The sequence below is a fragment of the Pinus tabuliformis genome, chromosome 6 (assembly GCF_031772625.1).
Source record: "Pinus tabuliformis cultivar Carrire ecotype Pingquan chromosome 6, CPIR1, whole genome shotgun sequence".
Lineage (NCBI taxonomy): Eukaryota > Viridiplantae > Streptophyta > Pinopsida > Pinales > Pinaceae > Pinus > Pinus tabuliformis.
Window position 1 is genome coordinate 385691395 of NC_142292.1, and position 24120 is coordinate 385715514.

Here is a 24120-nt window from a genome sequence, read left to right on the forward strand (position 1 = left end):
CTTGTTTCATTCATAGGTTAGTTTTGCATGAAACCATGTATGACTCTTGAAGCGAGCTGGGTAAAGTACAAGAGGGCTTGTACAACTATCACTACTTGGTTATTTGTTATCTTGCCTCTATATGATGAGCTTGTTACTTTTATTCCATGATATGTCAAAGGAAAATACGTACTATTCAAAGTGAACCTTGGTGTAAACACAACTCTTGCGCATTAACTAGTACACCTTCTCTAGTCGATTGTTTTTGGGTTAACCCTTGTCAGCTCAGTCAAGTAGCGCAAGGTGAGGGGGAAAAACTTAACAGACACGTCAGAGATATAATAAGATAATTCTCTGTTGGAACAACCTCTTTTGCTCTCAATAAGTCGGGATCCCTCTTCCGCCTCTAAAATGAATAAGTGCTATGCACAGTGAAAATGAAAAAAATGAAAAGTAAAAAAAAATTCAAAATTCAAAATGAATAAGGCGAAAGAAGAGAAAGGCTTCTTGCATAGGGAGGTGATGTAAGTATCTCCGCTGAGGTACTGACTAGGCTTGCTGGCAGCGGAGCCATGCTTGTGTTCCTATGTGACTCCATCGGGGTACTGTCCAGGCCTACTGGCAGTGGAGCAACACCAGAGATGAAACTAAGACTCTGACGACTATACTGCTTGTGCACCTATATACCCCTCAACCCCAATCGAAACAACTGTGTTGCCTTGGCTTGGAATGTTCATCAATCGACCAAGATTTTGGCAGATGCTACATCTTACAATCAAATTAGTGTGAAGCCAAGATGAGCTGAGAGCTGAACAATACTTTCGGAGGTGTTAGACTTGCTTTTCACGAGTAAGGTTCCTTCAAAGAGCTGGAGTTATACCAATGTGTCGCCAAGTGTTGTAGCGGCTACAACCACCCTCCAAAATGTTTCCTTAGCCCGGTTTGGAGCCTTCCTACCAACCTTACACAACACTTTGTCTTGCTTCGTCATGTACTCAAGCTTCAAGTGTTTTCCTTGCATAAAGGCAGCCTGTCGATCATAGTTGATCCCTTCCCTTCACAGGCTGCTCACCCGGACTTGGTCCAGCTGTAGGCTGAGAAAATTCCCCTTGAAGATTGCACATTTCTAGAGGGAAACTAGCCTTCCCTCAAGGAATTGCGCAATCCTCTCTGACAGCCTGCTGGGCTCCAGGATTGTGCAATCCTGCCAACCAACCATCCTAGCAGGATTTGCGCAAATTTCCCCAACAGCAGGTTGTTCAGCACAGGATTACACAAATCTAGGAAGCAGTCAGCTGCTCTACCCAGAAATTGCGCAAATCTCCTGGGCAGCCAGACCAACTCCTATTCAGAAATGCACATTTTCTCCAGCAATCAAGGAATCTCTTGCATGTGTAGCTAAGTTGACCGATTCCCTGAGGGACTGAGAAAAATAGACTTGCATGCATGGGGTGCTTCTCCCAAGGTAGCATGAAAAGGAATCCCTTGTTTCAGGGATCTATGTTTAGCAGTTGAAGGTTACATACAAGGAGAAATTCCGAAACCTCCCACCAGGTGTCGCTTCCCCTAGATTCGTGGCATGCATGTCACAAACTCGATGTTATAAAAACTCACCAACCGGATGTTGCATAGCTCATTCCTCACATCAACCTTGTAGCTCTGACATCCCACATCACATCTAGGAGCAATCAACACATTCAACTCAGTTGTTTTGGGGTAAACCCGCTTCCCATGCCATGTGCTGCATCTCTGTCGCTTTTGTGTTTTCTCTTGCAGGAGTATTGTTTGCTTGATTTCTTTGAATTATTGCTATAATTTACATAAATACTAGCTTGTCCTAGATCTGTTTCATTTTTTGCTGTTATCTCACTACTGTCGCATGCATGAAATTGTTTTGCGTGGACGTTCTCCCAACTAGCGAACTGCCTCACCCACATGCATGTTGATCTGTTTGCTGAATATTTCGTTCATGTTTCGCATGCACTGTCAATCACTTCTACTATCACTTAGTGTCACCATGCATCCACTGACTTACTTGCTTTCAGTCGCTCGTTGGCGAGGAGGGCCAACCTTGGCCCAAGCTCTACCTTCACCAAGGCTACATTGTGTAATCTGGGAAAGAAAGGTTCACCTTCCTCTCCAGATTTTCTCATTCCTGCCCGACATTGGCCTCCAAGACTGTTTTGTGCATTTCTGGAGGATAATGGCTGCTTGGCCCAAGAAATTGCGCAGATCTGTCCCTAGGCCAACAGTCCTTCCCAGCTAGAATTATGCTTTGCATAATCCCAATAGTTAGCAACCAGAATGGACTATGCATTGTGCAGTTCCAGCAGTGAACCAATGTCCCAACAACCCAAACTATGCCTTGAGTAGTCTTGGCAGTTGGTCTCCTGACCTCCCGGTCGAAATTGCGCAACCTTCATGATCATTCACCCAAGTATGTTGCAAGTCAGTTCTCATGTTCATTTTGGTTTTCGACTGACATATTGCTTGCTATGAGAGTCGCCATGTCTCTAGGTATCATAGGTGTTCATCTGCCGCTCAATAGTGTAGATACAATGGTTTCCAGGAGAGCAGAGATGAGGACACCAGTCAAAGCACACTTGGGGATGCAGTCGATCAAGTGTCTATGAGCTTGCCTACTCATGAATAAATCAAGTTGGTCGTAGACAAGGACATCGAGCGACAACATCACAACGAGTAGCATCATGAACAACAGCTGAAGACATCATACCAAGTGCAACAAATCAAGAGGAGGGTTGTTGAAAACACAGGGGCGAAACAAGGTTACAAGCTCAAGCAGGTCCATTGATGATGAAAGTGACTTTAGAGACTCCATATATGGAGTGGCGGTGTGACATGAAGATCACACAAAGGCAGAAGATGTAACAAAGAAGGATTTGCATGTGCTGAAGCAACAACTCAAGAATAACATGAAGCTGCTTAGACAGACGAATGAGTTGCAACAAGATCAAGAATAACAATGGGCGAAACGTGCACTCACGGATGAAACTGCACCTGGACAAGTTAAAAATCCATCCTAGCAGCTAACACGAAGCAAACATGGTGATAAGTATGGTTGATCATATGCAAGGGATTCAGTAGCATGCATGTCATTGTGCGCACACATGCAATCCAACCCATTCAACACACTCACCAAGGCGAAGACAAGAAGCAAGTCCAATTGGAGCTGAACGGGTACTTCGGCAAGTTGATGTGCATGACCACTAACACACAATTGAATATTAGCATTGACACTATGCATCAGTGTACTACTGGTTCAACCGCACCCAAGAAGACCATGCGCATGTTAGCAGAGGAGTTCGATGAAGGGTCTGAACCAATGCACCGGTTGCAATGAAAGAAAGAGTTCTCTTCAACAAGATGTCACCATGAGGTGCATGCACACCATCACAATGACGAAGCCTGGCATCAACTCACTAGCTTCACCATCAAAAGCATGTCAAAGAGTTGGTATCACCACAACAGACATAGTGTCAGTGATGTATTGCAAGGCTTTCTCAAGCAATGTTGTCTCACATGAGTACATGTGCATTGTAATGTTGAGTTATGTCAAGTGTAAGTCAAGTTTCAATAGTTGAATGTAATAGTCATAGATTAGGTGAAGAGTCATGAGGGTAGTTGAACTGTCACAAAGGGGAATGTCAAGGGTCACCCCACCCTTTGCTATAAATAGTCCCTCATAACTCATTGTATAGGCTTTTGGTCAACCAAGATTCTACTAAGACTATCTTGAAGAAGACTTGGACAATATTGTAACGCGCCTTGGCTTCTCCACTGCACAGAGCTAGTACATCTCTTTGGAGGAGCAGGAGGATGTGGCTGTAACGTTCCACTGTTAGGGCTAGTAGGTTTACATGGATGTATTGTATGATTATGACTTACACTTCTTTATATAATAAGAGCCATCACATTTTCATGCATATGTTGTTATTGTAGTTGGACTGCTCCGATTACTTTAATTATTTATGTTGTTTAACTTACATACTTGTGTATGAACTGATTCACATGCAATTATATGAATCTTGTTGTTAATGTGTTGCATATGTTGTTAATGTTGTCACCATCTATGTCGACTGCTCTACTGGACATCAAACAGACCTTTCACTTGAACCTTTCCATAACAACTGTCGTACTCATCTCGGACTAATCCATGAGTGTTGTATGTGTTATCCTACCTTGTATGATGTGACTGCCACATCGGAGTGGACTACTCTGCCAGAAGCTGTGCATGTCCTTTGTGTTGTGTGTTCCTAGCCGAGTTGGGACTGATCCCTTTCAATATGGAACTCACCTTCACCTCCTACCCCTTTCAAATTGTTGGAACCTCTCATACAACTTCCTTGACTCACTGCATCACTCACATCCTTGCTACTGATAGAGTTATCTTACTTGCATTTGTGCGACATCGCAGTCAAGGCATTACCTTACGACCCACTGCTAGGACTCCTACACCAAATGTCTTGAGGTCTAATTGGGACTTCTTACTGGGGAGATCCCCTTGACACGTTTGTGGGTCCAGCACCGTCAACATCACCTCAGTTAACTCCTTCAAGTTGTCTATTGATGTGGAATTTCGAATTTCCTCAATTTGATTAAGGAAAAAATCAAAATTGATAATATCTTATTACATTTTCAGCACACCCTCTCAGCAAGAAAGGGATTATAAACCACCCCTATCCTGCACCTATTGAATGTATTGCATGTAACACCTCTCATTGTTGTTGTTGCTCATGCAACACCTGCAACTAAGGATTTGTTATAACAATTGCAACACCCTCATAAATTTTTGCCTATGCTTAATTTCAGAGCCTTCCTTGGTCTTGTACATTGTTGTCGCAAACACTAAGACTCATTTCACATATATTTTTGGAGTGTTTTGGTCCCATTTTTTATTTAGGAAAAATGTCATCTTTTCACATGTGGGTTGTCACATCAAGTGTAAAAGATCATTTAGGTGGTTTCAAGGGTCCATCTTTGTGTTTATGAGTTTTCCTAACCATATAACCACTTGCCATACTCATTCACAAAGTTTTGAGCACTTTCTCACAAGTGTCGTCACGGTCGTCGTAAAGTGTATATGTGGTGTCCAATTTGTCATAATTGGTCATAGAGCAGTCACACGTAGGAAAATGAATTTTTTATGGGTCATGGGTGATCTATGTTTTTTTATTTTTCAAGTATTCTAAGTGTTAGATCACAATCGAAGCTTTATCGCTTCACGCATCAGTCTCATTGGTTTAACACTTAACCATTTCTAAAGAGGCTTCCCAACCCAACACCTTGAACTCACTTGACATACCTGTACTACACATTGCGTAGTTCTATTCCTCTAGCTATGACCTTGGCCTTTTATTATGTGAAATGCACAGTTCCTGCCTCACATGATTGCTGCACTACATAATTCCTAAGCCCAAGACTCAACTTTCACCTACAAAATTGCACATCAGAAAACCTAGCCTTATCTACACATTGCACAAGAAAAAGCCACAATCTCACCCCCAAGCCTCTAAAATGCACAATCCCACAGTGGATCAGCCTCCCTTGCCTCTCAGAACTGCGCATAATTCTCCCACAATGACCATCCCTTCACCTTGTCCCACTGGATGCCAAAACTGTGTAGACGTGTCTCTCGACTCAGCCTGAACTATGCATTGCGTAGTTTTAGACCTTAAGCCTCAACCTTGGCTACTGGAACTGTGTAATGCACAATCACTAAGGCCCCCCTTCCACCCTACCACCCGATTCCATCTTAGTCCATCAATTAGAATGCATCATCTTAGGTTAGGAGGTTTTTTTGGGCTAATGTCATCTCGTAATGAGTGAATGATAGATACACGTCTCTTATCAGATGATGGTGGGATCATGAAGAAGAGGATGAAAGGGGAGGACATGCAAAAGACATTCCTATAGCTAAGCATGCAAGTTGATCTATCAAGGCAAAGAAAAGGGACACTAACTCACGACTGTAACTCAATAATTGAGATCATTGAAGATTCCTATCACCAAGCCATGAAGAGGTGGAAGAAAAGAGCATTCTCAAGCAGACATCATTCACATCAGTAGAAGTGGCTTGACATTGCCACATCATTCAAGCAATTCATATCAACAGTTCCATGCCATGTCTTGTCATGAGTTTTCATATGCCACATCATCATTGTGGACTGTGTATATGTTGAAAATAGCAGCAAGAAATGTTAATAATAGAAATGTAATAGTTGACTAAGTTAATTTGACTTAGTCAACTTAGGAATTTTTAGTTGGAAGTCATGTATATGTTCTCCCTAAATTTTAGGGGTCCAGTATGATTTTTAATTGAGTTGTAATTAGATAACTCAGTTTACTGAGTTATGGTCGGTTGAATTAATTCTAATTGTTTGTGGAACTAATAGAGGACTAATAGTTAGTTGGTGCACTGGTGCATCCTTAAGTGTTACTCCAGTTAAATGAAGATTCCCTCATGAGAAAATCATGCATGTTAGTTTAGAGAAAGACCCAGTTGAGACTAGAGTGCAGGGACAATGTACTATCAATTGTATGATTTACTAAGTTGTAAATATCATGCATGCAATCAGAGAAGGACCTATGTTTGGATTGCACAATTTTGGAACCATGAATTCCCTTTAAATACGAGTTATTCATCCTAGGAATTGCACAAGGAAATAGGGGCTTGTAGAGCTATAGAATAGGCCTAGAGTTTGGCTTGATCTAGCTTGTGAGCTAAGAGTTGATTATACTTGTGCATGGATTGTTCTTGTGAGAACAAGAATTGTATTCTCATATTGGGTTTTTGATTCATACAATATAGATAGTGGGGGTTTTCAGCTGAGGCTTTCCTCGGATACTTATTGTGTTATGTGCCATTGATTTATCTTCTTCTTGTTCATATTGTTTTCACCGATCTATTAGCTTCGCCGGTTGAAAGTATAAGTAGATTCTTGTCCCGTTCTTTAGTAAATTGCATGAGCTTGTGAATGTAAATGAAATTCTACATGGTATCAGAGCTAGATTTGTAGAAATTTATACATGGTATCAGAGTTGAGAAAAATATACTAGAGGAGATTTCAAAGTTTTGAGTTCATGGTTACAGGTGAAATCTGAATTTTTATTTCATACTTCAGGATCAGTAGATGTCATTCTACAGTTTGCGGCTCGAGTATGACTTGGATGGAAGCTAAAATTATATAGCCTGGAACGACAGGATGGAGGCCATGTTGGAGGATAATGGCTTGAAGGAATTCATATAAGGACATTCCTAAGCCACCAGCATCGGATGCTCATAATCTGGCAGAATGGAAGAAGTGTGTGGCAAGGTTCATCGGCATCATAGGTGTTACTTTATCGACTGTGTAGTTTCAGCGCTTTCGTTGTTCCCATCTCTCGCTTCCTTCCAGAATGAACGCACATTATACAGAATTATGAACCACAAACATTAGGTTGACTTTCCCTCGATACCAGATCCGCTTGCGGAAGGACATGAAACGAAAGGCAATTCCTTACACGACACGTTACAGCACAGCAAGCATTCCCTCTCCGTAGACAAAGAGGTGCCAGATATCTCTATGTAATAGAGTCAAGGGCCAAGATGAAACCATTCGCTGTCGCTAGATCTAACAAACCAAACCCCCACCAATAGCTAGCGGCATCGATTAGGTCTTTCTGCATGAAAGAATAGTATTCCAGGCAGGATTGGTGTAACCACCTCCTTCCTACCCATTGCCCATTGCCCCTTCACGCAAGGGCAAGGTGGATAATACTTGAGGGAGTTCGAGACCACATTGTGTCAAGTCTACATGGGAAGGAAACTCCACATACTATGTGGAAAGCATTGAAGGACCTTTTCCAGAACAAAAGTTATCATAGGAAGTTTGCATTGAAAGATAAACTTCAAAAAATCTAGATGGAGGCGGGCGACTCTATTCCAAATTACTTGGCCAAGTTCACTCATTGTCGAGATGAACTTGGAAGTGTGGGAATCACTGTTTGTGAGGATGATACAGTGAGCCAATCTCTTCTAGTACTTCCCAAGAGTTGGCATAGTTATTAGGAATCTGTTAATGGGAGGGAGAAGTTGCCAGATTGGGAACATTTGTGGTCGGATTTGGTACAAGAGGAGTTTCAACAGAACACCAGAGATGGGACCTCTTCCAAGGAAGTGGAAGAGGATTTTACCTTAGCGAGTAAGACAAAGAATGCTAAGGGAAATAAGTCTCAAAGAGAGGAGGGAAAAAAGAAGATGGACTTGGATAAATTCAAGTGTTTCCACTATCACGAGCACATGAACTATGCCAAGAACTTCCCACAGAATAAAGCAAGCAAGAAGGAGCCGATAGTAGTGGTAGCAGGTGAAGCTCTAGCTTCAAAATTCAAACCTTATTTCACTCACATTTCATGCATGGCCATCACTGTCATGGGAGGCATGTGGTATCTTGACATCGGTGCCTCATTCCATATGACAAGGAATAGAGATCTCTTTAGTGATTTTGAGGAGAAAGACCTCAACGGAACATATAGTTTGGAGATGACGGGAGGTATAGTGCTACTGGATTGGGCATGGTTACTTTTCAAAGGGAGCTTGGCTCCCCTATTAGGATCAAATATGTGATTTATGTTCCATGACTAAAGAAGAATATTTTTTCAGTCGCGGTATTGGAAGATCATGGCTATGATGTGATTTTTAGTAAGGGAAAGGTTTTCCTTACACACATCGCCACGGGATAGTGAAACAGATCAGTGCATAGGTCAAGAATATACATTCTCTTAAGGTTCGCGATGCATGAAAAGCCTTTAAGAGCAAGGAAAAGGTTAGAGACTTGGTGGTTGAGAGGGAGAATAAATTACCTCTCAACATGCAGGCCCAAAAGAAGCAATATTATACAATTGTGGAGCAATCACAATTGGAGAATCCGGGAGGAGACCGAGTGGAGGCATCCACTCATGTAGAGACCTCTAGTAGGGGGGAATTTCGAGCCAAGTGGGTAGAGGGATCACATGCATCCGTACCTCCAGGTGTGAGGCTGGGCAATGTGAAGTAATAGTCCCAAGAGGTCAGAAATTTGCCAGGGTCCATGAGAGGCTTTATCTCATGGATCGTACCTTAATATGGGAGCCCAAAATACATAGTAGCGGGAGGAATTAGTGGTGATTGATACAGTCAGAGATTAGAGTGACAGAGGCTAGAGAAGTCAGATACTAAACAACAAATAGAAGGGTTGAAAACAATGCAGAAAGGCAGAGTCAACAAAAGCGCAAAATTTTCAATCGACAGAGGCAATAACAGTGAGAGGCTTTGATGACAGATGGATCATACTTATTTAGGTTGGATGTTTTTTTTTTGTTTCTAAATTTTCTATAGCAACAACACTAGAGAGAAGTGTTGCATGCAGAAAATTCCAAAGGTTCAGGATCAGGATAAAGTTGAATTCATTTCTTGTTGAGAGGAATGTTGAAAATAGCAATAAGAAATGTTAAAAATAGAATCCATAAATTCCAATTTAATTTATCCTTGAATTAATTTGTAAATAAAAATTTTAATTCTTTTCTCATAACAACTTGTAATTGTTAACTAAGTTAAGTTTACTTAGTTAACTTAGGAATTTCAAGTTGGAAGTCTTTTGGAAGTCATGTATAGGTTCTCCCTAAATTTTAGGGGTCTAGACTCTAGTATGAGTTTAAATTGAGTATTAATTAGATAACTCAGTTTACTGAGTTATGGCCAGTTAAATTAGTTGTAACTGTTTGTGGAACTAATAGAGGACTAACAATCAGTTGTTGCACTGCTGCATCCACAAGTTTTACTCCAATTAACTGAAGATTCCATCATGACAAACTCATGCGTGTCAGTTCAGAGAAAGACCTAGTTGACACTAGAGTGCAAGGACAATGTACTATCAATTGTATGATTTATTGAGTTGTAAATATCATGCATGAAATCAAAGAAGGACATATGTTTGGATTGTGCAGTTTTGGAAGCATGAATTTCCTTTAAATATGGGCGATTTATCCTAGGAATTGCACAAGGAAAGAAGGGCTTGGAGAGCTGCAGAATAGGCTTAGAGTTTGGCTTGAGCTAGCTTGTGAGCTGAGAGTTTATTATACTTGTGCACGGATTGTTCTTGTCACAACAAGCATTGTATTAGCATCTTGGATTTATGATTAATGAAATATTGATAGTGGGGGATTTCAACTAAGGCTTTCCTTGGATACTTATTGTGTTATGTGCCATTGATTTATCTTCTTCTTGTTCATACTTTTTTCATCGATCTATTGGTTTCCACTAGTTGAAAGTGGAGTATGTTCTTTTCCTGTGCTTTAGTAAATTGCATGAGCTTGTGAATCTATAGGAAAATCTAAAGTATATTGTATTCATTGTAAAGTAGAAGTCTAAAAGACACATACATAATATGGAGAGTCATGTAAGATGAAAATTCATAGGAAGTCAAACAATCATGAGGGTATTCAAAGAGTCACAATGAGGGGAAGCATCACCCCTTGTTTATATATACTCCCTCATTGTATTAGAAAAGGAATTTTCACCTTGGCTCCTCCTGCAAGGCATTAGAGAGATAAGTTAGTTCTTTGAGGAGCAAGGAGTGGATCCAATGTTCCATTACTAGAGCTAGTGATGTGCATTGTAAACATGTGTATTGGAACTTTTACTTAATGTCAAAATCCTTCAAGGCCAACACATTCTTCATTCATGGATTATGAATTTTTGTAATACTATTTTGCGAATGTTTGTATTTCATGTTTGTTTTCACATGTGCTAAGATAGTTGAACTATTTCAGTTATTTTAGTACTTAAATTATTAAGAATGCGTTTTAATGGTTATTATTTTTGTCCCATCCTTATGGACTATTCTGCAGGCTCTTAGACAAACCTTTCTTCATTTTTTGATTTTAATGACTGTCACATCCTCTGTGGACTATTTCGTTGGATGTTAGATGGATCCTTTCGGTTCATGTGTGTCTCTTATTGAGCGGTACCAATACCTCTCACTTAGAGGCTCACTTTTCTCCCCTCTCCACAGTAGAAAAACCTTGACACATTTACAACTGAACGCTCACCAGGCACACTTCCTCGCTTTTCAAAGACACCATTGCATTCCTCTCTCGTGTTGGTAGTTAGATCCAAGGCATATATTTGAGATATATGGCAACTAGGTTGATATTTTAGATAGGGCTCCTACACCAAATGGTGTGAGGTCTAATTGTGATGTAGACATATAATTTCAAAACCAAAATTAATGCTTCATTATTCTCTTCATTTAGTGCATGGCGTTGCCTTGCCTTGCCTTTACTTTCCCCAATACCTTTTTTTCACGAAATCGATGCAATATCTCATCCCGGACATACTATTACAAATATTTGGTAGGGTAATAAATATCATCGTAGATCCCACACTTTCTATGCATGTCAATTTTCTCGTCAAGCAAGATGTATCCAAATTCTTCCCTGCCAGAACCCCATGAATCCTTTTCGAGAATGAAATCGCTGACATAACCAAATATTAAAAGGGAATGATTCATTTCATATCCATAGTCTCCGGACATAATGCCTCCTTTGTAAAACTTGAAATTTTCATCGGAGGAATCGACTCCCGCAGTGACGGGCTGAGTAGCCACCGCTTGTAAAAGGCCATCAAGGCTGGTAACCGGAGCCTCGTACCCATCAATCACTACAAGATTGTGACTCAATTTTTCCTCATCACATGTTGGTCTCGGACTTGGTAAGGGTAATCTAATTCAGGATCAATTCCCCCATTAGTAATTATGAATTTTAATCCTTCACTTACAATTCCTGATTGGAAACCATTGTTTTTAGGTTTGTTACAATCGATAAGTTATTGCTCAGAAACATCTAACTTCCACAAAATTTGAACTCTCTAACAATGATTTCAGGCAGATATAGCATCATCAATAGTGACTGAAATTATCCCTAGGCTGATCCATCTACCATTACAATAAGGATCTCGACTTATATATACACCTTACACATAGATTCCTAAACAAACATCTCAACACTGATTCTTGTAAGTGAAACTTCAGAAGGTTTCACCAATATCGCTCGACATAGAGAAATCATATTATTTCTGTTGACCAATGGTTTAATGTAGTTTTATACTCTGCCCATGATTCACTTAGAAATGAATTGCACACATAATCTATTCACCCTCATGCACATTGTATTTTTGTATTTTCATTAATATAACAAAATATAATTACATAGGCTAGTAGCCATACTCGTAATCCCAATTTACAGCCCCGGGCCAACCTCCCAAATGCTTCAAATGTTTACAATATATACAAAGAGAAATATGAACTAATTTCAGTTTAGATCCAACAATCTCTCAATCTCTCCTAAAGCCTCTCCTAGTTCCATTCTTTACTAAAAAAAAAAATCCTATATTAGGCTTTTAGATCCCTCAAAATCCTTATGAGATCTCAACTAGCCTAAATCGCTCATGTCCTCCTACATTTGATAACATTTACAAATATTCCTCACAATATTTAATTAAATCCTATTCTAAATCACTCAAAACATTAAAAATTACATTAATTAAATACTTAGGGAACCAACTCCCTTGAAAGCACAAGAACCCTAGATTCTACTAAATGTACAAATTTTGGAACAATGATGCTCCCGCATTAGACTCCCAAGGTAGAAAATAATCATGATCTCCAGATCATGTGCCTCCAATCGTTGTCCTCCTGGATCTTGGACTTTGTTCTGTATTCTATCTTTGGCTACCTCTCTTCCTTTCTGTTGTTTTGTTGTTGTTGTTGTTATTCGTTGCTATTCTCCAGGTCTCCATACTTTATGCTACATTGCCCCACTAGCTATGCTCTCACAGTCTGTTGCTGTCTTTTTCTTGCTGCTACTGCTTTGCTTTCTTGCTATTGTCTTCTCCCTTTGAGACACTTTTCTCATCAGTTCCATCATCAATTCAATTTCTATGTCCAACTCATTTCCTTGTTGGACTTCTTTCTCTTCCTCTACTGCAGATCCTTTGCAGTCTTCATCAAGCTCTTTCTTCTCTACTGGTGCTTTCAACCATTTCTCTAGTAGCTCCAATTATTTCTCCCATTCATGGATCCTTTGATGAGAGTTTAGTCCTTCTTCTTTGTTGACTACCTCAACGAATTCCATGGTTATCTCCACTTTTCCTATCATCATGATGGAATAATGATCCTTCACTATGTTTTCAGTTTACATAGTATCTTCTTCAAGTTTTCCTTTAATCTTTTGCTGGTTACCTTCACTTTGGAGTTGTTGGATCTTGACTACCACCCTTACATCCTTACCCTCTTGTTGCTTCTGAAATTTTATCTCATTTCCAAATAACCTTTGTTCAATATCTTCGATCACAACATCAAACTCATTCATTCTATTCATTGTTCCTATAACCAAACTATTGGTTTGTAAATTAAAACACTCTTCTATCTCCATGACTATTAAAGACCCTCTGCTACTATCAAGTACTAATATATCCATTTCTTTTCTATTTCCATGTTCTCTTAGAAACTTCTCCAAAAATTCAATCTCCTCAAGAATTTTATCACAATGCTCTTCATTTCTAGCTTCATCCTTTATATAATCACTATTACTCAGTGATTCACTCCGAGTCTTCCATAGACAATTCTATTTCAGTCATCTCCACAAAAATAATTTTTTGTTCTCTCCTTATGCTTTCAAAAATCAATACTTCATCAACTCCATGCTCTGTAACAATATTTGAGAACTGTCCTTCTTTAGCACTTATAATCCCTGTATTCATACAACAATTGTTAGTTGGAAAAATATAAGGCTCAACAACCCCAACTGATGTTTCACATATCAGCTCTTCAGGCTGAACTTCATCTCCTTCTTCCACAAGAAATTGTCCCTGTTTTGTAACAACTCCAAATATCAATTCATCAATAAGTTCTTTCTGCTGCAACAAGTCAATGTTTTCCTCATTCAAGAGGCATCCTCCATCATACTTTGCTTCAGAATTTTTATCTTCTGAGAGGTACTCTTCATCCTTCTTTTCATCCAGACTTTCATCAATTTTTATGACAGCTTCAAAAGACTGCCAATCCTCTGCAAAACCTGCAAACACATCAAAATTATTAGATTAAAAAATATAAGGCTTTATAGCCTCTTCTGCTACCTTTGTCCACATTTCTTCATGTTGCCTTGAACTATCACAATAGTTCATGAGATCTTTAACTGATCTCCATTCTTCATCTTCACCCAGAACTTCACCCTGTTCTACTTCACAAATGGAAACTTCCATTTCCAACTCATCTTCTTTGAGTTTTTCCACCATCCACTTCACTTGCCTCTATTGTAGCCTTCTCTGTAACTTAGGCCACTTCACTGTCTTTTTCCTCAAGACCCAACCTTGTCTTTGATTTTCCTCTAGCAGCATCATTAACACATCGAGTTGTTCTTTTAACTCAGTAATCTCCTTGTCAAGCTCCTCTTGACTCCATTTCTTCGTCATGTCATTTGCCTTGACATCCTTTCCTCTGTTTCTTCTATGGATTTTCTCTGAACCTCTGCAATGACTTTCCATAGTCCCTGTCTTCACCTCTTCTCTTGTGAACTTCCCTTGTCCACTTAACTGCACTCAAGCCTCTCCTTTGTAAGTCTTCAAACCTACCTTTATACCAATGCAAGCTTCCTTCTGAGCCTGGTCTCTTGGTATCTTATGGTTCTCTACCTCTGGAACCACTCTCTGAGAAACACCTTGCTCCTTCTGGCTTCTGCAGTATTTCACTCTCTTTTGAGAACATTCACTTGTCCTCCTTATCCAACCTCTGTTGGAATTCTTCAAGGTTCTGCCACACTCCAAGAACTTCCAAAATTTCTTCCCACAGTCTTACTATTGTAGTCTTGTGCTAAAATTTTCACTCATTCAATTGTTGCTAATCATCAAACAAACTTTCATACCTCTTTAATCAATCTGCTTCTTGGTTGGCTTGTCTTCTACAAACCCTGATGGAGGAGCTCCTTACATAGATCTCCACAAGTAGACAGTAATCAACATCACACTATTTTGACTTTCAAACTACGGCCACATTACACGTTGATAGAATGATCACCGATAACAGGCCACCAACAACCTCAAACTAACATGAAGGTCTGTCAAGCTCCTATTTCTTCCATTCAGTGAGTTGATCTAAATCAGGAAAAATTGGGATACACCTTTCATCACGCACCGTCAAGCATAATGCTTTCAACTCTTCACGTATTTTCTCAGTAATTACCCCGCAGGGTACTCTTTGCAATTGGTAGTAACACTTTTCAAATAGTATCAAAAGCACTGACAGACACAGTTCAACTTTTAAATTTCACGCCTACCAAATCACTGCCTGAAAATTGCAACCGATGGCTCTTTCCTTTGCGACTTTTCAATGATGATTAAACAACATTTACAATGATACCAATATTTGGTCTCTTCTAGAAAATAAAAGATGTGCTTGTCCGTTGTTGGCCCATGAATAAAATCAACGACGCCAAAGTGGTCGACTTGCAGCTATCTCTTCTCGCACTTCAACACCAACTACGAAACTCCAGCACTTGGTATTATCTACACGACGTTCAATACTGCACATAATGATTGACAACAACAAAAAGTGGCTTGGTGATGGCTATCACACTTGTAGATAAATCTCATAAAAATAGATCGTTGTGCCTGCAGCATGTCAAATGCACACATATCCAATTGGAAAATGTAACGCAGGCAATATTCCAACAATATCGCTTTCCTCTTTGGATACCTCAAATGCATCCACAACCCGACATTGGTTCACAGTAGACTTGAGATTCTTCTTTTCTCTCTCAACTTTAGACATAGAAGAACTCTATACGCAGGATTCTCCTGCTCTGGTTTAAAACTTGCCCACAGAATAACTGTCTTCCTTCTCCTTATGTAGAAAATGAAAATCGTTGGTATAAGTTATAAATATTTTAGGCAAGTCCTAAATGCTCGCAAGTCCTCCACGCTAGACACTTTTATCATGGCAAATCGAAAAACTCAATGCACAATGGATCGCTCCTTCACATTGTTCGCCACTTTCAATAGGTCTCCAAATATACGCACAAAAACTCTTCTAATTCGCATGGCTTTACCACAATGGCATCCGTTAACAATGATCCACTTTCTCCAAGATCTCAATGCTTCCAATAGCATTCATAATATGTCAACAACGTTGTGAATAAACAAGGAAGTACGCGCAACACAAAATGGTGCGCTTCTCTCAATAATTAAAACCACAATAGAGTCAAACACTTCATAAACTACTCAACTCCTCTGTCAAACTGTAATACGGGCTCTGATATCAAATGATGCAGCCATACAGCCGCAAAACCCAAATTAATGCTTCATTATTCTATTCATTCAGTGCATGGCCTTGCCTTGCCTTGCCTTTACTTGTCCCAATACCTTTTTTGAACGAAATCGATGCAATATCTCATCCCGGACATATTATTATGAAGATTTGGTAGGGTAATAAATATCATCGTAGATCCCACACTATCCATGGATGTCAGCTTTCCTATCAAGCAAGATGTATCCCAATTCTTCCTCACCAGAACCCCATGAATTCTTTCCGAGAATGAAATCGCTGCCATAACCAAATATTAAAAGGGTGTGATTCATTTCATACCCATAGTCTCTGGACACAATGTCTCTTTTGTAAAACTTGAAATTTTCACCGGAGGAATCGACTCCCGCATTGACAGGCCGAGTAGCCACCGCTTGTAAAAGGCCATCAAGGCTGGTAACCAAAGCCTCGTACCCATCAATCGCTACAATGTTGTGACTCGATTTTTCCTCATCACATGTTGGTCTCAGCCCTGGTAAGGGTAATCTGATTCTGTATCAATTCCCCCATTAGCAATAATGAATTTGAATCCTTCACTCACAGTTCCAGATTGGAAACCATTGTTTTGAGGTTTGTTACAATCGATAAGATATTGCTTGGAAACATCTAACTTCAAAAAAATTCGAACTCTCTAACAATTATTTCAGGCAGGTATGGCATCATTAATAGCAACTACAATTAACTCCAGGTTGATCCATCCACCATTACAATAAGGATCTCGACTTATATATACACCTTACACACAGATTCCTAAACAAACATCTCAACATTGATTCCGCAAAGGAAACTTCAGAAGGTTTCACCAATGTCGCTCGACACAGAGAAATCATATTATTTCTGCTGACTAATGGTTTAATGCAGTTTTATACTCTGTCTATGATTCACTCAGAAACAAATTGCACACATAATCTATTCACCCTCACACACACTGTGTTTTTGTATTTTCATTAATATAACATAATATAATTACATAGGCCAGTAGCCATACTCGTAAGGCCCAATTTACAGCCCCAGGCCAACCTCTCGAATGCTTCAAATGTTTACAATATATACAAAGAGAAATATGAACTAATTTCAGTTCAGATCCAACAATCTCTCAATCTCTCCTAAAGCTTCTCCCAGTTCCATTCTTTACTCAACCAAAATCCTATATTAGACCTCTAGATCCCTAAAATCCTTATGAGATCTCAACTAGCCTAAATCTCTCATGTCCTCCTACATTCAAGAACATTTACAAATATTCCTCACAATATTTAATTAAATCCTATTCTAAATCACTCAAAACATTGAAAATTACATTAATTAAATACTTAGGGAACCAACTCCCTTGAAAACACAAGACCCCCTAGATTCTACTAAATGTACAAAATTTGGAACCATGATGCTCCTACATCAAATTGGTACTTCACATTAGGGAGTCCCCTTGGTTGTCGGATTTCCAGCACTGTCAACATTAGCGCTAGAAGGAGGGCTAGATGATAAGCTACACCCATTGTATATGATTTGAATCTCTTATCTAAAATGGCTCATACAAAAATCTTACTCCTGGTGTATTTCTCCAATTTTTCCATTTATCAATTTTCAATCCCTGATGAGCCTCTCGATCACTTGTTCCAATTAAAATTTGATGGTGAGGATGGAACACCCATAACTGAGCACATTTTTTATTTTCTTAAATTTTGTGAATCTTATGAAATCGATGATGGCAAATTTTCTTGTGTGCTTTCTTCCTCACCCTTGAAGGCCATGTTAATTGATGGTGCCATATGTTGCCACCTGCTTCCATCCATACCCTTCATAAGTTCCTCAGGGAGCTCTATCAAGCCTTTGACAGGTATAATTACCGAGATGTTTGTAAAAGATCAATCTCTTAAGAAAGAATCCTAATGAATCAGTTGAGATTTTTCTAATTGATTCCTTCTCCTTTGTTGTGAAATTTCTAAAGAAGACATGAATTAAGATTTCTTGAAACAAAAGTTTGAGCACTTGGTTCTTATCTCTTTACACGACAAACCTAAACCCCCTGATTTTTCTACTTCCGCAGCTCTTGTGAATCATGAGACACCTATGATTTCATAGGAGGAATCCACTACTCCTTTTGTGCCTTGTCTTCCTCATTTTCCATTCCCGATGTTGGTGCCTCTGTGTGATAGCAATAAAGTTAAAAAACTTGCAAATCAAATTCCTAATCCACCTTCTCATTCTTATTCTATTCATGATTCAGGTTCAATGGAGGAAATTCCATAATCTCTCATGAAGCTTATGGTGAAGACTAACTCCTCCATTCCATAAGATGATCTCATTGTTCATAACTCTAGTCTGAATTCATGTTATCCTCTCTCATCTACATGCCTTGAATCTTTTTATTGTGATCCACTCGATCAATTTGCTCCACCAGTTGGTCTTTCACACTCTCTTGATTTTCGTGTTGCTAGTTCAAATTGCAATTAGATACAAGGTTGTCACTTTACATAGGCATAGAAGCAAGAAGGCGAAGATGTTCTCAATCTTCCTTATTTTTGTCAAGATCCTCCATGTCAAGATTATTTGTTGTCTTTCTTGGGTGATTGTCAATCTAATCATCTTGGTAGTGAATCAAATGCAATCAATTCGTAGCTTGGGGCAAAAACCATTCCAATGATGATGACTTTATTGATGCATGCAATCACGAATGCCTAGGTGCATCAATTGATCTTTTGGTTTCTCATGAAGATTTTACTTTGGATCTAGAATCTGATTCAGTTAAAGAAGATGTGTTTATCAAAACTTCCTCTTCATCTCACTATCCCTTGTGCTCTACCATCTGAGATGCATCCACTTGCGGCAGGGGTACTCCATGTTCTCCAATTCCATCATCTGATGAGTTCACCTCTCAATCGGCACAAGTTGGTGAGATTATCCATGAAGCAAATGAAAACAATCAAATCTTTGAATACTCTTCCAAACCCTCATCATCTCTTCATTTGCATGAAGAAAACTCTTCAAATCATGTTTCTCATAAAAATTCCTCAATTCATTTATCTTTGAATTCACGATTAAAAGAACCTTTCGATTTGAGTAAGTTGGTTATTACAGTTGAATAATCTGGTCAAACCAGTAACAAATATGGTTTCCAGTGAGCAGTGAGATTATTGAAACCGGTAGTAACAACTACCCTCACACTATGCACACTCTGGTACAATATTAAGAATGTTATTTTACAATTCTAGAAAGTTCCGGGACCTATCAAGGAGTCAAGGCACTTCAACTTTCGTTGATGGTTATGTCAGGATCTCACGACTCTGGTAAGACCCTTGAAAAAAGTCAGATCCTGTTTCTCCTGCATGATCCTTCTCTTTGAATGGTTTCACTCAATGAAAATTTATTGTTGAGAAATGTTTGGTACCTCCGATGTGATTTTTCAAATCTCCAAGATTTTATTTCTGACTGGATTCATGAATCTTTTTTAGTTCATTCATCTTCATGCAATCTCTCTCAACAAACTCGGGTTTGGAATGTGTATCTCTCAGAGAGTCATTGAATTGCGAAGTTGATAATTCCAAATACCATATTTGGCTAAGGAATCATACTTATTAGGTTAATTTCATGATGAGAAGCTCATGGCTTTCCTTGCGAGTATCATATCATAAATATTTCTCTTCATCACACCAGAGATCCTCTTGAGTAATAATCAATGCATGAGTTATCACACGAATCAAGTTCTTCTCCGTTCACCATGTCCTGATTGGTTTCATGTATTTGTTGTGATGACATCCCTTCTAAATTCTTTTCATGATTACGATTCTTGCACAGGTTATCACCATTTACAGGAAAATGTTGTGTCACATTTGGCTTGCGAGGAACTTGGTTTGATTATTCAGAGCATTCGTAAAAATGTTCAAATCGTTTTATCTTCATTTATTACAATTTGGGATTCTCATGCTTTACTCAACTCATATGATCGTTATTCTGTTTTTGATGTATGTCATTCAAGTTATAATTCTCCCACCTATATATCCAATGGAACTTGTTTTACATCCTTCAATCTTCATCATTCAACATCTTACTATTCGGATTTTTGTCAAGCGGTTGAGGCACTTCAGTCTCTATTGATGGTTATGTTATGTCCTCACCGTATTGACATGACTACTGAATATGATCATATCTATTTTCTCTCACATGATTCTCGTTTTAATTCCGTGCCTCTAATAGAAAATCCATCGTTTCAAATATTTCATGGTTTTCAAGAGGATCATCATGTATCTTATGATCCAATCACTGAATGGTTGGAGCAATCTTACTCAGCAAGCTCCATTGCAATAAACATATATCGGCCTTTTCTTGTGCTTTCTAAGCAGGATGACACAGAAGAATGTGCATTCGCAAGAATTATTTGAGGTTTGTCTGATTATGGTTTCCGTTAGAGAGCTACGAATGTGGATTGGATGAAATTATTGGTTGTGACATATCTTTCTGCACACATGCAAGGCCTTGAATTGTTTGTGCAAGTTATTCAAGTTTTTATATTTTTTGTTGCACATTACTTTATATCTGTTTTAATTGTTCATATCTTTGTGGATGCAGGTCGGGAACAACTACGGTGGCTTCACTGGAAATTCCATTATATGTGACCCTGACCTCCTAGTTGTTAGTTTAGGAGTAGGATTAGCTGCACCTTAGTTTCCTTCTCTTGCACCCATTGCATGTTATTCTCTTCAGTATCTCTTGTCTTTTCTTACTTTCTCTTGCATTATGCTTTGGTTTAGCTTCTTTTATTTGTCTTCTGATTTTGTTCCTTGTTGTGTATTGTTTTTCCTTTCATTTTGTTTCTTTTGTTTCTCTTTCTTGTTGTTTGTCTCTCTTTTTTTCATTGTGTGAATAAGTGTTGTGCTTGGAAATGTTGTGGCTTATTAGTATGTGTGTGGCTGAAATATAAAGAGTCTTGTGACACTTCAACATTTGGCTAACCTTTTGTCTGTCTTCCTTGTGTTGGTTACATATTTTGGCCAATGAAGTGGAAAATACGATCAGTTCATAAGTAGATTTTTGGTCCAACCCTAAACCCATGTCTAGTCCAGGAACCTCACGCCTATACTCATTTTTTCTATTTTGGTGTCTTCAAACTTATCCAACCAGTAGAAATGGAGAAGGGGAAAAATCTGAACGTGAAAGACTAAAGCAGAGGTATTTATATGCTTCTCTGAAGGAAAAACCTCTTCTGCTCTCAATAAGCTGGGATCCCTCTTTTGCCCCAAAATAAATAAGTTCCAATGCACAGTTCTCTTTAAATAAATAAATAAAGGCGAAAGAAGAGAAAGGTTTCCGATGTAAAGAGGTGAAGCAAGAAACTATGTCGAGGTATTGTCCAGGCTCACTAGCAGCAGAGCAATGTTTGTGTTCCTACATGACTCCACTGGGGTACTGTCTAGGCCTGTTGGCAATGGAGAAACACTAGAGATGAAAAATTATACTCTGAAAATATTAAGCTCGCGAGCTATACTACCCTTCCCAACTCAAAACATTGTGATTATGTTGAATCTTATGTTGTGTTCAACTGAGAAGGTATAGATGGGAACATGTCTGTTCATGGGATAATTGGGAATGCCAAAGTAATATGCATGATGAATCAATACTCCCTGAATAAGCAAGGCCCTGCACAAAAGATTTAACCAAAACAAAGAGGTTGGAATTATACCAGTGTGCCGCCAAGTGTTGTAGCAGCTGGAACACCCTCCAAAATTTTTCCCTATGCTTAATTTTAGAGCCTTCCTTGGTCTTGTACAATATTTTAGCAAACACTAAGGCTCATGTCATATATATTTTTGGAGTGTTTTGGTATTGTTTGTTACTTAGGAAAAATGTCGTCTTTTTGCATGTGGGTTGTCACATCAAGTGTAAAAGATCATTCTGGTGGTTTCAAGGGTCGATATTTGTGTTTATGATTTTTCCTAACCATACAAACACCTGTCACACTCATTCACAAAGTTTGAGAATTGTCGCACAAGTGTCATCACGGTCATCATAAAGTGTATATATGGTGTCGCACTTGTCATAATTGGTCATAGAGTGGCCACACACAGGAAAATGCATTGTTTATGGGTCATGGGTGATCTATATTGTTGAGTCGTCAAGAATTCTAAGTGTTATATCAGTTGAATCTTTATCACTTCACACATCAAACTCATTCATCTAACACTTAACCATTTCCAAAGAGGCTTCCCGACCCAACACCTTGACCTCACCCGACCTACTTGGATTACATATTGCGCAATTTAAGTCCTCTATTTGTGACCTTGGCCTTTGATTATGCACAATGGGTAGTTCCTTCCTCCTTCGACTATTGCACTACACAATTCTTGAGCCCAAGACCCAACCTTCACCTTCAGAATTGCACAATCCTCTCAGACAGCCTGGCCTTAACTGCTTGTGCAAGCACAAGCTCTAAGCTCCCCCCCCCCCCAAGCCTATGAACTGCGTAATCTCGCAGTGGAAAAACCTCCCTTACCTCTTAGAACTGCACATAATTCTCCCACAGTGACCATCCCTTCAACCTGTCCCACTAGCTTCCAAAAATACATAGATATGCCCCTTAGCCTAGCCTAAACTGCGCATTGAGTAGTTTCATGCTTCAAGCCTCAAACCTGGTTGTTGGAATTATGCAATGCGTAGTCACTCAACCCCCCTTTCCGCCCTGCTACCTGGTTTTGGCTCAGTCCATCAATCAGAATGCGTCATCTTAGGCTAGGAGGTTTTTTTGGGTTGATGTCGTCTCGTCATGAGTGAATTGTAGATACATGTATCTTATCATGCGATGGTGGGATGATGAAGAAGGCGATGAAAGAGGAGAACATGCAAAATGAATTCCTAGAGTTAAGCATGCAAGTTGATCTATCAAGGCAAAGCAAAGGGACACCAACTCATGACCGTAACTCAAGACTTGAGATCATTGAAGATTCCTATCACCAAGCCATGAGGAGGTGGAAGCCAAGAGCGTTCTAAAGAATACATCATTCACAACATCAACAATGTCTTGAAATTTCCACAGTATTCAAGTAGTTCATATCAACGGTGCCATGTCATGTCTTGTCATGAGTTTTCATATGCCACACATCATTGTGGATCATGTATATTGTATTCATTGTAAAGTGGAAGTCTAAAAGACACATATGTAATATGGAGAGCCATGTAAGCTGAAAATTCATGGGAATTCAAATAGTCATGAGGGTAGTCAAACATTCACAAGGAGGGGAAGCATAACCCCTTGGTTATATATACTCCCTCATTGTATGAGCAAAGGAATTTTCACCTTAGCTCCTCCCACAAGGAATTAGAGAGATAAGGCTAGTTCGTTGAGAAGCAAGGAGTGGCTCCAATGTTCCACTATTGGAGCTAGTGATGTATATTGTAAACATGCGTATTGGAAATTTTACTTAATGACAAAAGCCTTCAGGGCCATCACGTTCTTTATGCATGGATTATGAATATTTGTAAGACTATTCTGCATATGGTTTTATTTCATGTTTGCTTTCACATGTGCTAATATAGTTGAAATATTTCGGTTATTTTAGTACTTAAATTATTGGGAATGTGCTTTAATGGTTTTTATTGATGTCCCATTGATGTGGAATATTTTGCATGATATTAGACACACCTTTCTTCATTTGTTGATTGTAATGACCATCGCATCCATTGTGGACTATTCTACTAGATGTTAGATGGATCCATTCGGTCTATGTGTGTCTCTTCTTGGGTGGCACTACTACCTATC

At 39.1% G+C, this 24120-nt stretch overlaps 1 protein-coding gene across 1 annotated transcript; it reads right to left on the reverse strand.

Moving 5' to 3' along the window:
* Positions 1 to 11357: 11357 nt before the first annotated feature.
* Positions 11358 to 13395, reverse strand: LOC149258932 (KDEL-tailed cysteine endopeptidase CEP1-like). The gene is made up of 2 exons (XM_089442532.1): positions 13214 to 13395; positions 11358 to 11739 (listed from the first exon to the last, which is right to left on the reverse strand). The coding sequence occupies exons 1-2, from the start codon at positions 13393 to 13395 to the stop codon at positions 11358 to 11360; spliced, it is 564 nt and encodes a 187-aa protein (XP_089298658.1).
* Positions 13396 to 24120: the final 10725 nt, after the last annotated feature.

Excerpts from the sequence above, each read along its gene's own strand:
- LOC149258932 (XM_089442532.1), bottom strand. The coding sequence starts at position 13,395 with ATGAATAGAATGAATGAGTTTGATGTTGTGATCGAAGATATTGAACAA. Across the intron at positions 11,740-13,213 it reads AAACTTGAAGAAGATACTAT|ATTACCCTTACCAAGTCCGA; the intron begins GTAAACTGAAAA and ends ATCCTGAATTAG.